The sequence below is a fragment of the Rhyacophila brunnea genome, unplaced genomic scaffold (genome assembly GCF_057557595.1).
Source record: "Rhyacophila brunnea isolate RB1 unplaced genomic scaffold, BYU_Rbru_1.0 scaffold_5, whole genome shotgun sequence".
In the NCBI taxonomy this organism is placed as follows: Eukaryota; Metazoa; Arthropoda; class Insecta; order Trichoptera; family Rhyacophilidae; genus Rhyacophila; species Rhyacophila brunnea.
In genome coordinates, this window is record NW_028233170.1 from 11,837,871 (window position 1) to 11,852,195 (window position 14,325).

The 14,325-nt window shown below is 32.6% G+C and overlaps 1 protein-coding gene across 1 annotated transcript in view; it reads right to left on the minus strand.

The window, feature by feature from the left end:
* loaf (low-density lipoprotein receptor domain containing lost and found) overlaps positions 1 to 14,325 on the minus strand; it is a 402,792-nt gene that overhangs the window by 13,424 nt on the left and 375,043 nt on the right. The window contains exons 3-4 of the mRNA XM_085955582.1: positions 6,386 to 6,530; positions 137 to 259 (exon numbers count right to left, since the gene is read on the minus strand). Coding sequence (XP_085811708.1) covers positions 137 to 259; positions 6,386 to 6,530 — 268 coding nt within the window. The remainder of the gene's footprint in view (positions 1 to 136; positions 260 to 6,385; positions 6,531 to 14,325) is intronic.

Genomic DNA, 14,325 nt, shown 5'->3' on the forward strand with positions numbered 1-14,325 from the left:
TTCAAGGCAGCAATACAAATTAACTGATGGATTTCCACAGTAGGTTTCCACACTGCGAATTATGTAGGTTTCATGTACCACATCAATGTTATAATTAAATATCATATTTTAATATTAGTATATCCATTCAACTTACTCTGACAAAGTGTACTGGAGGTTTCATCGGATCCGTCGACACAATGGTTAACTCCATCACAGATGAGATCAGCACTAATGCAGAATTCTCGAAGATTACAGCGAAAATCTTTGCAGCCGTGTTCTGTAGACAAAAAGAAAATTCTCATAAGAAAAATAATAACCATTATTTGAGAACAATGGGCATTGGGATAGCTTATATATTTTTGTTTTCAAAATAAGAATGTAATTTTGTAATCATCCAATCCGCGGCCAGGGCCGCACCAAGTGTGGTTAATGCCCTTATCTAATTCAACATATTATTATTAATGGAAATAGAAAGGAAATAATTTTCATTAACATTATCTCATTTGTATATACCTACCATTAACAATATAACATTCTGAATTACGAGGTTATAATATAATATTGTAACGTAATAGGATTTGAAACAATCGATAGGTCGATAAGGGTCAATGGCATTAACCAGGCATGTAAAAATTAAAAAAGTTCAATATCGTGAAAGAAAATTACACAATTTTTCTCTCTGTGAGGCAAATTTCTCTTTTAAACAATAGCATAGCTGTATGTCTCATTCAATTTCTTGGCACCATTTGCTGTACAAATAAATGAATATTTTATCAGCTACCTTGAATTTGATTTACCATTTATAGAATGGGCTTTTAGCTGAATTCGCATGTATTTGATATGTAGGTACGATGTATCTATAGTCTATGGTAGGTACACAATTTCACAAGTTCGTAAATAAGGCATTCATTGTTCGACGTCTTGGCCGACCGTAAAGTAAACCTCATTGGGGTACCTACTCTTTTTATGCGCTCATAACTCGCCAATGATATCCTCTTTATCGGTTTATTGTCGTTAATCTCCATACGACGTAGCCAGCACGCTATCCCAATCTTAATTGATTGAATTGCGCTGTTCATTAGTGTGAAGATTAGTAAGTAGATAGTCATGCCAAAAATAATAATAATTCGAGAATACAATAAAATTTATGAAATCGATTAATTTTTGGCATTGCCATCTATGTTATAAATCTCTAACCCAAAATTTGAAAAGAATTGTTTTATGCCGCTAGATGTCCTCACGATTTTCTGTTTTTTATTATTAATTTTATTATTATAATAATATTATTGTTTCGTTATTAAATTTATTATGATTCTAAAAATTATAGATAAATATGTTATTTTTATCACATTTAGTTAAGTACCAAAACATTTGATTTAATTAAAGTGATTACCTATGTAAAAAAAATAAGCAGAAACAACGTGAAAACTTTCAAATTAATTTGAGAACAGCTGCAGGCTATTAAAACTTTTGAATGTCAGTAATTATTATTATTGTACCCAAAAAAGTGTGACACTGCCTATGAAAAGTCTGTCGTGGCGCGTGGTACGTCAGAGATTAATGATTTGAGTGCCTCTAGCGGTGAGTAGCCGAACGTACGCTACTGGCAAATTGGGCTTCTGTTGCAGTGTTGAATTTGGACATTATTGCTAATAATAATATTATACTATGAATGGGTAACTAACTACAAATCAATTATTCATGTATTGTTTTTCTTTGAATCGCTCAAAAATCAATTAGCCTATGTAGTAGGACGCGACTATAAATTTTGAAAACAATAATAATTTATTGAGGGTAAATACTGTTCTATAATTTTCTTTACAAAATTACACCCTTCGGTTTTAACATTCATTTTCACGATATCAATAAAAACTTTATTACGTTAATGTCAATACAAAATTCTCAGCCATTTACGGAATTTTAAAAAAAGTGTAGTTTTTTTAAAATGCGCGCATGAGACCATACATACCAGAATAGTTTTCATTGTTACTATAATAGTAAATTAACTACCTACTATCAAAAACGTGGTATTTAATTGATTTAACTTTCGTTTCAACTAGATTCTTGTCGAATTACTAGACATGTGTAGCAGTTAATCGGTGGATAAAGCAGCATATTTTATTTCCCTAGTTACCTGTGGTTAATGGTTAATATCATACAGATTTAATTCTGCATCGTTCTTGTTAATTAAGCCGTCGTTTAATCTGGTCCCTTTCAATATCTCCGACGTTACAATATAATAAAATTACATCTTAATTATCGTGTAACGACATTCCATCTCAATATATAAAACCATAAGTAAATAGTATAACCTAATGTCTTATGGATAGAATTTCGTTCCCCTAGGAATCGAGTAAGGAAATGAGATTTCAGTGTGAATGAATTATTGTATTTACAACATTTATTTATTTACGTATATATATATATATATATATATAATATATTTGGGAAAGAATTTATGTTTGATTCTACATAAATATTCACGACAAAGCCGCTCCTAAAAAGTGCGAGAAGTTATAATATTATTTCTCCCAAAATAAAACTTGAAAAATAACAAATACTCTTTACTCGATCAAGATAAAATATTTTTTTTTTGCCTTTTATCGGGAAAATGGTTAATTTATTATACATTTTTTAATTCTTAGCATTTTACAATAATTATTAAAAACAAATAAAATTGCTAGAAGGCAAAATACTTGACTGATTTTATTTTCTTAACACAATCACTGCTAACCTTTTAATTACCTTTTACTTACCACATTTAAATTACACGTTAATTATATCTAATGGCCAACGACTCCAAACGCGCCAGTCGCGGTGTTAGCACTAAATGAGTTTTAACAATACAGTTTCATTCTCAATCATCAATGATACTAATAATGAACAGCTCATTTCGAATGTGTTTTCCAGATATTTTAAAAATAATAAGCACGAATAATAGAGTTGAATTTTCTATGATTTTACTGCTAAAGCCACGGAGTTTTACAACGAAATTATTTTTTAAATTAAATACGTTTCACTTTTTTTGTGATGTTTGAAATCTCATAGAGCGCGAGGTCCAATTGGGTTCAAAAACCTTGAGACCGGTCCTAACTCTAGGGAATATTTTGATTTATGATTTATCCAAGTTTTTGCTTTCATTGTAGGTATGCATGCTTGTAATGATTCTACTCTACGCTTTATTCAAACTTACTAAATGACACACAATGACGTCCCTAGGGCAAGAGCCGCCCCCTCAGGCATACTTAAAATGCCGCCCCTTGGGTTTTTAATTTCAAATTGTTAGGTGCAAACCCAACCTATTTCACTATCTTAAACTGACAAAATGCAACAAAAATGTTGGAAAAAATGACGAACATAATCGTCTACTGATGATTAAAGCATTTCTACGAAACCTACTCTCAAACAACAATGGTTTTGTTACGTAGAGATCTGATGCATTGACAGTTTTTGAGGCCCTTTGTGATCTCTTTAAACTAATATGTCAGTACTTTTTAACGAAGCGACAGCATTGTCCTCTAAATGCAAAACCTTCACTGGTTTCAAAAGTTGTAATGATAGTAGGTATTCATTCCTTAATTTGCTACTCCTAGGTAACGCATGACCTGCCTACCCCCATGGGACGTCACTGAGTACATAACCAAGATAGGGTTTAACTAGCGTGACGAGACTCCACTGTTTTGAAAGAGAGTACACGGGTACAGAGGACACAAAACTCTTTCTTTAAGCACTTAAGGTGCATGGTTGCTAAATCAGTTCCGTGCGGCGTCGTTTCGGGACAAGGAACTGTGGCACTAAAATCTTTTCATTCTGACACGTAGTGTCATGGAAGGCGGCCGTGCACAATCCACGGCTGCATATACATGACGGGTGGAGATGGGGTAACTGAAAGCATGGTCACCAAATTGTCTTAAAAATACTTTAAGTTTTGGATTAAACCTGCAAAAAAAAGTCGTATCCTCTTCGTTTTTGAGCGATGTATAAAAATGTTATTTATCGGGTAAAATCCTGATGTCCGATAATTTAGTGCACATTTGAGCCAAGTGACAGGAACGACACGAACTTAACCACTTGTAATACATATCGATCACTTTTTATTGCGAATGCTTTGATTTAATGACGCTTTTATATGGTCGAATTTAGTGTCGAATAAATTCCGTTATTGTGGACGGCGGGCGAAGGGCATATAGTACGTAAACACATAGACGTTTTTAAAGGGCCTTAAACTTGGCAATAAAACGGATTTTCATTTGAGATTCTACATCGTAAAGGAATCCGACACGACTTGTATGCGCGCATCAATACACGCCATATTTATTCTATTTGGAATATAAAGAAGAGCCGCTTTGAATAAAGCAAGTATACTGACTAAAAGTTTGCTGTTAACAGTACAATTTTCTTTGCAAATGTTTGTTTGAGTTTTCGAAAATTCAAACGAGATTCTTTTGTGTCGATAAATACAGATTTAATATGCTGAAAAATTCATTATTAAATTTATATAAATTCTACAGCTATGTCATTGCCATTGAATGAGGCTTCACGTAAAATTGACCACGTGGACTATTATTAATTGCATATTAATACTTTAATTCCAGGATTTTTAAAAAGTACTTTGGCGGCAGACGCAGGTGGATGAGATAAAAGGTCGTCTTGCTTGAAGTTGTTTGGAGGAGAGTTTATTTATTGATACGAAAATAAATAAATCCAATAATAAGAATGACAGCGTGAGATTATAATCGCGGATACGGATGTACTGGTGAGATCGATGTGATCAAGATATTGATTATGTGGGGTGATGGTTAACTACGTCGAGTGAAGGACTCGTGACGATAGTAGTGCGTCGCGTGACGGACTCGATGAGTGAGTGAGGATTCATGCACTGTCCTTCTAATTAATACAAATGCAGTACATATATTACAAAAGATATTATTGCAATTAACAAATCAAAACAGACCATACTGATCAAGTTATGATTGAGGAAATGCTGACTAATAGTATCGCCTTATTGTTTTGTTTTGACAACAAAACATACATATTGAAGTGTGTCAATCATTTAATGCTGAGTGGTATGATTGATACAGTACTATTACTTATTTTATGACTTCCGACGTTATCTACGAAATAGGAATAGACAGACAGAAATGTTAACTGGGACCTAAAACTCGTTTAATTCACCTTAAAGGGACAATACTAGTAGTTTTGAGACATTTGTAACCCACGCGTAAGCCGAAAAATTATCCGTATAGGCTATTTTCTTTTATATTAAATTATTTTTTTTTGGTGCGTCTTCAATCGAAGGTTGGCGACCATGAGTAAAATATCATACATCTCATTGCAGAAAAAAGTTTTCAGTTTGTCTGTGGTTATAGTAGTTATAAGTTCTCTTGGCTCGTCTTAAAACCTCATTGGTAATGTGATCATAGCAAGAATGATATATTCATGATATGCCAATATAGCTATATCTCGAAAGCCTCCATTCTTATTATTGTTTGTTTCTTAATTGCCCAGTCTTCGACTCAGTAGACCTCAGTCTTGCCATCTCAATCCAGATCTTTCTTTATCTCATGATCTTATTCTGATGGGTTGATCATATTGTTCATGACTTAGAAGAAAGTACTCTGCCATTATTAGGTGTCTCTCGACTAAGTTTCTAAGAGTAACCAGAAGTACAAGCAATAACTGTATTGCCATCTGGTTGCGATCGACGAAAGTTTTTAGTAACACATTTTTAGAAATTCATGGTAGATGCCTGTAGATGCCTTTAGATGGCGTTGAAGTCACATTTGATCGTAAATTGAGGCAAAGAATTCGCCTTAAACAAACTACTTTTCAAATCGATATACTACATACCAATTGCGTGAGTGTGTGTTTACAGTTAAAGCGCAGGTTTTTCAATATATATTTTTTATTATTAGGTATATTTTGTTTACTTGGCGTATTTTGTACGTATACAAATATTATTCTGTTACCTACTTAATCTTATTTTTATATGTTACACATTATGTTGAGAACGTCATTTTAATTGAAAATACTATATAGTACTCACTCATATAACTTATTATATTTGAATTTAGAATTTAAATCGCAATTAGTTAAGTATCTTACAAATAATGTAAACCAAGTTTTGTAGTTTTAGTGATGGTTTTAGGTATTTATACGTTTTCGATTATCGAACGATTTATTTTGATGATTATTGGATACACCTGCAAATACTGATTACCAGAGGAGAACAGAGTATCAAGAACTGTAGGAAATTCTTAGCTTTAGTCAAACAATTAAAAGTTCAAATTGAACAATCGCAGAACATAATCAAGGAATTGCAGGAAATAAAAAATAACCATGTAGTGAAAATGACAGACATGGCGATTATATTATACTATTATTAAATTATTATCATACTTACTTGGATCTTTGACAGCTGTGATGACGAGTTTGAAGCCATTCGATTCAGTTCCCCAACCATCCGTGACGTATTTCAGCGTCACAAAATTGGTTCTAGTGAAAATGGCGCCCACCGATTGCTTGGTGTTCCGACAGGAGAGGTCAGCCTGGAACAATAGTAACAAAATAGTCAATTATTAACTAATATTATGATATGGTCGTTTGTTTTAATAGATGTCTCTTACTTCTTTTCGCTATGAAAATCATCATGCAATACATTTATATCTACAGTGTCTCGTGGATTTGACAAACCGGTGCTCTGTTGTTGTGTTCCGTTGTTGTGCTCCGGACCATTTCAAGTAATGGTCCTTAGTCTTTAGTTGCTACGTGTTTCGCTTAAACTCGATTATCTCATCAATCCAGCGAACTCTTGACCAATTTTTAAATATCTCTTTGGTATATACCTACCACTGAATTATGAGATTTATTCCTGTTTTATGGTCTACCCATCTGTGTATGTGCAAAAAATATGTTTGCGCCCTTATTTATTTATTTTATATCGATCCTTGCGCATCATACCTAGCATGCATTTCTTCATACCAAGATATGTTATTCTTAGGTTTATGAACCTTTATTACTTACTGAAATAAGTATGGCGAACATTATAGCAGGTCACTAAATTCAGATGATCTTGTGCAACGCATATTTTGTACTAATTGATGGGGCTTGTATGATTGATTACATACTTATATTGTTAATTTATGCCAGTGATGGGCAACTTCCAACCGGTGGGCCGCATGCAGGCAGAGATTTTTGTATAATAATAATAATATAGGTATTAATTAAAATATATTTTACCGTTAGGTAAAATAAGCGCTTGGATAATTAGGCAAAATATAATATGATAAATATGTTAAAATACTATCCCTAAAAGTTTTTGGTTATTAATTTGGGCCTCATCAAAAAAGATATTTCCCGTCACTGTTTCATACAATATACGGATATAGTGAAAAAGTTCTTCAAATGAAAGTACGATAAAATTAAAAGCATGTTACCATGTTGTTCATTCCTAAGCGGAACATATGGTCGCCCCCAGTGGGCAGTTTTATTAATAGATTTTTTACAACGTATAATTAATTGTAAGCTTTTCGCCCAACTCATTTGGTCCTTGCACTGGATCAAATATAATTTTTGACAAACCGTGAGTTCATATACCAACAGTCTTTATTAATACAAAGATACTTATTCATAATTTAAAAAAATTTCTGAGAAATATATAACCACAAGAAAAAAATATTTTTGAAAAAAAATGCGACACCCAGTAGGATTCAAACCAGTGTCTTTCGGAAATCACGCCCATGTACACTGACCACTATGCCTGATATTATCTTATCTAATTGCGACGAATTTTAACTAATAGTTCTTACAATGCTCTCTAAAGCGCTTTCTAAATTGCGTTGAAGTTTTCAATTACCTTAATTAATAACCGATGTCGGGATTGCTCCAAGCTTTTTAATATAACGTACTTGCACTTGCTAATAATAAATCTTAAATTTTGTGATCTATTTGTTGACTAAAAAAATAGTTTAAAAATATACCCGTTCTAACTAAGCCAACGTGGATGCAAGTATAATAGTAAAGTAGGTTTTAATTATTATACAAATATATCACCGAGGTGTTTAAAATACTTGTGATATTATTTATAAGGGGGGAATTATACTAAAACGCTCAATAAATTACAACTGCATGCACGTGTGTAGACTGTAGAGAGATCACAAATCTTGCAGCAGCCCGAGTTGTGCAAAGTTGCGGTAATTAAGACTAAAATGCACAAAATCTCCACTTGCTGTTTGTCAGATTCCGGGACATACGAGGAGACGGCATTAATTCCGGTTTCTCTCTATTCCTACTACACGCCCCCACGTACTGCCAGATTTCCACCAAATAATACTCTCCCCGCAATCGTCCACAGGAAGCAACACAGCACAGGTATGAACTAAACAACACTATAAGTTTAGTATTTAATAAATTACCTATATTATATTATTGCAGATATTTTTTTAGTTTTGATTAATTATCATTAACTAGATACTTACCTATTACAACACAAAGCGCCTCCGATAGCCAAGCGGTAACGTATCGGCGTTCATCTCGGGTTCGAATCCCAAGATTGGAAAATTCCTAAGCATTATTTTAATATTATTGACAAACTATTATTTTCTTGACGTTACATTTTTAAGCCATGTGCGATCCAAAGAAGATGTTAATGTAGGAGTCGTGATGGTTGTATTAACAGACTTGTTGTCTTTTACGAGACATTGACATTAGCCACTTGCTCAACCTATTGGGCCTAAAGTCTGTACACAAACACATTTTGAAAAAACAACATGTTGCTTTTCCAGACCCGGGATTTAAACCAAATCCCGCGACATTATAAGCCGACGCGTAATCACCGTCAATGGCGTTATATACATAATATAAAATATTTTATAATATCTATATTATGTAGAGTAACATCTTGTTTTCGATAAAAAAAACATAAAAGTAATTCCGGGATTTCAGTATTTTACCACGTTTTTATTAGCTCGTATTCTTGTTTGTCCAATACAGATTTTTTCTTGTGTGTCCAGTACATTTTTTTTCTTGTTTGTCCAAGATTTGTATTGGACGATAGAAGATTTTTAACTAACTTCCCGACTAGCTAGACATTTGAAACTTTATAATATATCAGAACACGGCGACAATGCATTCTTTTAATACTTTTAGCCATCTTTAAGCAGAATTGATTTCATTTTCAGTTAATTCTGTTTTGTATGGAAAGTTATTTCGGAATAAATCCGTTAAAAGTAAAACACTATTATTGGTTGCTAAGGGGGTCCTAGCAACTAAATTATTGATATATACGTGCGTTACTATGGAAATCGATATGAAATGTCAAAATGACATTTCAGTATTCTATATTTATTCAGTATTTCTATCAAGTACAATTTTTTTTTATTAATACATAGCATTATCAAGTTTATATGATTCAACAGAAAATTTAAAAACGTGGTACATAAAAAGTTCTTTTTATCTTGTAATTATTAATCAATAGATTTTGAAATTAACTAAAACCCTAATTTTATTAATTACTAACACAAAGTTGTAAAATGATAAAAAAAATGTTTCTCGAAGTAAACAAAATAGTTACTGCAATCTATGTTAAAGTATCTACATAAAAAACAGGTTTGGGAAAAAGCTTGAGTTTAATTAAATACGATTCTGTTTTCATTGGAGTGGGTTTAAACCGGCGAAGTGCAGTCTGCCACTGTCATTGTCCTGCAGCCTCTAGAGATGTTACTAGTAATTAACGTTTCTCTCAACTATACGGGTATTAACGCTCCATCCACTTTCACAGTTTTCGCTAGAGTGCGTTTTGGAAGTTTTTCTTTCTCTACAAAAGTTACATTAAAACAAGATGAAGTGATATAAATCAGATTCAATATTTAAGGTTGTCCAGGATTTAGATTTTTGAATGATCTTTAATTAACTATTTTTTATTCAACGAATAATTCACAAGATTTAAGAATGTAACATTCTAATTATTGGACATATATAGTTATGAAAACATTTCGGAGAAAATGTATTATAACCAATAGAAAACATATTTTTGAAAAAAGTAAGACACCCCACCCCACCCCACAGGAATCGAACCTGAATCTTTCGGGTTTCGCGCCCATGCACATATACCACTATACTAAAGGCTAAAATTAATTAATAGCGAGTTCAAGTAAGTTACAACAAAAAATCTTGGAGTGATCCGTGACGTCGGTTAGTAATTAAAGTAATACCTACTTTGATTTTTAATACAAAAGCCGATCAGCTCAGTAATTTGGAAAGCGCTTCAGAGAGTATTAAGAGCCATTAGTTAAAATTTGTTGCAATGAAGTATGGCGCCTTTAGCATAGTGGTCTATGTCCCTGGGCGCAAAACCCGAGCGATGCAGGTTCGATTCCTGAGGGGTGTCTTACTTTTTTAAAATAGATTTTTTCTATTGGTTATAATATATTTACTCAGAAGTGTTTTCAAAATTATGTATTTAAATAATCATTTTTTGTGTACCAAATCTAAACTAAACGTACTTTTTTATCATAAATTTCATATTGGGAGAAGTATTGATTGTAATAATTTTTTTCAGATTTCAATTAAACGTTAAGAAAGTCTTGGTACAGTAATACGTATTGCTTCTCTCGTAATTTCGTCATTATTTTTCCATGGAAAAGAATACTGTGGTAATTTTTCAATTAATATTGTGTCAGAGATTTCATGTGAAGCGATTCACAGTTCTGTGATGAATGTTATGTTAGAAAGGACATTCCATTTCATTAAATTTGAGTGATGCTGAGTAGAACTGCGACTTGCTGATGTCTTTAAGAACCTCGAGGAACCCAAATGTCCCTGACATTGAGAAATACGACTCGGTAAAATTTAACAGAATTGGAGAGAGGGTCTGAACAAACGACGTTGTACCTATTTGACTTAGCCACGAGCTACAAATGCATCAAGAGAGTCTTAATCAAACTTGTATTTTATTCAAGCCAATCGGATTCTAACATTTTTTGTGATTTTACCGAGGCTTTGACTGCGACTCGCTGTCATATCGCCTTTTCTTATCTAGAAGAGGATCCGCCAATCAAGTCCTCACTCCTATTATGTCAAAGAACTTTACAATTTTGCCAAATTCTTTCGTCTTACCCACAGCCAGAGCACCTTTCAATTCGTCGACATTCTCATAGATATCCGCAATTCGCAGCTGTACTCTGTGACGTTCATATTTAGGGCATTGCACTGCTATATGTATAATGTCCTATAAAACAGCACATTCATCGCAGAGCTGCGAATCGCTTCTTCCCACGAGGACATCAAATCTTTTACCCATTGTGGTCACCATTCTTAGTCTCAGTATTAGCTTAAGATTCTCACATTTTAGAATGTCGCTTAATAGCAGCCACAGAGTGCATACGACAGAGATAGGTATATGATGTTGTTAGCAACAAGGATTCTTGGAGACATCGAGTGGTGTCAATATGCTCCAACTAAGGAGCTGGCATGACCGAGTTAATATACCATGAATTTTATATCACTACAATTATCTACTATACGCCTGGTTTAAATATATGAGTTGTAGTGTCCCTCCTTTACTGTCGTAAGACGCGAGTTCTGCACTCGATGAACACATAAAGTTCTCGTAAAAAACTCCTAAATTAATTGATTTGGTATGCAACCAAGATTCAAATTTAATTAGAGAACCAATAAATATTTTTCATAAGGTATTGAAATCTAAATGCTGAATGGCTTTATTGAAGAACGATGTCCTGCGGAAACCATGCCATCGGTGAAGATTTGGTAAGGTTCAATTATTACACGCTATTTTGATTGATCGCTTTTGACGACCAGTTGGCGTGCTCATATATAATGTAGGTTTTGTATTATTAGGATCCCAAAAGAAAACATCTACCTACATAATTATACTTTGGGAACACACACATTTCAAATTACTTTGTTTTGTCTTGAATATTAACATTTGAATGAATTGAATGTATGATACTTTAATAGTAGACATCAAAAATAGATATTATTACATTCGAAATCTAATTTATCATATCGAAATAAATTATGTTTTGCCATATTTTAGAACAATGACATTTACAGTGAATAATAAAACTCATTTTTACGAGCAAGTTTTAAAAATGAGTCCTCCATCAGCTATAAACGTTTTCGTGTATTTTAAAACGAAATGAGTTTTTTCCCTGTGAAAAAGACAATACAAAATGTATAATACACATTGAAATACTTGTTTTAAAAGGCTACGTGTTCATTTTCAGTAAGCTCTGCAGAGGTTTTTACTTGCAGAAAGTTTCAATTGAGTTTGTATGGCTAATGAAAAAGTTCAAAGCTCTAGGAACAAGATTTTCGCACCGGAAGGAGGCGTAGAGGTAATGTAGATTTGTTTTGTTAGCATACTTTTTTAAAAGATACACAACGTTTGTTGTAAAGTGTTTTCAATCGCAAATGAGTGGGTATTTTCTAACGGGAAAATTAAAATATTTTTGTATTGAAAATGTCTCAAAGTTATGTAAGCATTGAATTTTTGTACTCTTTTGAATTAGGTAAGTACTGATACTTTTTTTTCTTCCCCATTAAAAGGCACAAAATATTAGTTTTAAATAATCTATCCAAGGTTTATAATATTAAATTCGATAATAACTACGACATATATTTTTAATAGCCACCTACTTAGTATGAACAACGGGTTTATAATTATTCTACAATGCACAAGCACGTGATTGAAAACATTTTTAGAGTAATCAGACATTATTAAGTTCTCCTTATGTTAACAATGATATAGGCAGCGGCGGAATTAACTATTTGGGGGCCTTACTAGTAAGTGTAACCAATTTTCTTCTTCTCATAGACAAACTATTTAAGTATTATATATATATTAAACTGGCAAGTGAACCTGATTTTTTTTAAATAATTTATGATGTCTTAAATTTAATTAATATCATTAATTTACATGAAATAGTACCAATTTTGGTATTTTGAAATATCATCACTGTTGTGGATTAACTATAACTCTGTTAAAGTCAGAGCATCTTTCACATTAATCGAAAAATATTTTCAAAAGTCGACAATACATATTTTTACCGCTTTTGACAGCATCAATTTACTAAGTTACATACTGTATTCCTTCTAAAGAATAAACGTTTCCTTAATAATATAAGAATAGCATTATCATGTCATTCATTTTCTTGTTTAAGACGGTACTTTAGTGAAACGGCAAATAATTTTCAACTATATGTGCGACGAGATTTTGGACTCGCTGGTAATCGGAGAGCGAAAGTCGTCAATTTGTTTCGTGATGGCGAAGGGGGTATTAATTCTTAAATCATGTAAAGATGACTAAAAAACGTTACCCATTTACTTGAAAAAGAAAACATGTCAATGAATATATTATTATTGTTACTAATAGAACTATAAACAGAACATTAAATGGACGCATGTTGGATTTATATGAAAAATTATATTTCGTTCGGCACACGTAATTTGCACAATCCCCGCATCGCCTAGCCACGATCTTTTTAGACCATACCTCAAGTGAGGTATAGCCTTAATTTCTAAAGCCCGCTTGACATCGTGAGGTCATATTATTACGTGTAGAGTGCTAGAAAGTTCGCTCCTAGCGAAAAACAATCAAACGAAAGAATAACAAATATATTCCTCATTACAATAATTCATTAGTTTTTATTGATTCATTATATTGTGGGTATCAATACCTACGTCATATTGCATTATTTCAAATTAATAAATAAAATGAAGCTATAGTCGACGTAAACTGTAATTAAGCGACTAAACTAATTCAAAGAAATTATACTTATGATTGTCTCACGTAATAATTATATTCTGTTCAAGAATCTCTACGTTAACGGTGCAGTTTTCGCTTAATTTTGCATTTTACTGCTTGTACATTTTATAATAAATACTCGCCAAAGTTCACAACAAGCTGTTAATTTGCATCTGAATACACTTTTCTTTTTCTCCGTTTCATCATTTAGAGATTAAGCAGTGTAATTAGAGAGAGTTCATGGAAGTTTGGTCACAAATATGCTAATTTCGTTTATTGTTCTGCGGAATATTTTGCAAGAGTATATAAAACAAACCCACGTTTTTACTATAATTAATTATTCAATTCACAAAATGAAGACTATTTGGGTATTTTGCATTCCCCTTTTAGATAAATACCATAATTTTATTAATTCGTATAAAAATCAAAGATTAAAAAATCTGTAAGTAAACCTCGAGATACACAGTTTTTGTTGATTCAAGGATTCTCCACTGCATCAACGAGGATACATTATTAAACCTACATCAGTCCCAGCGTCACCAGATAATTATTTTTCCAAATCGGGATTTTTACTACGT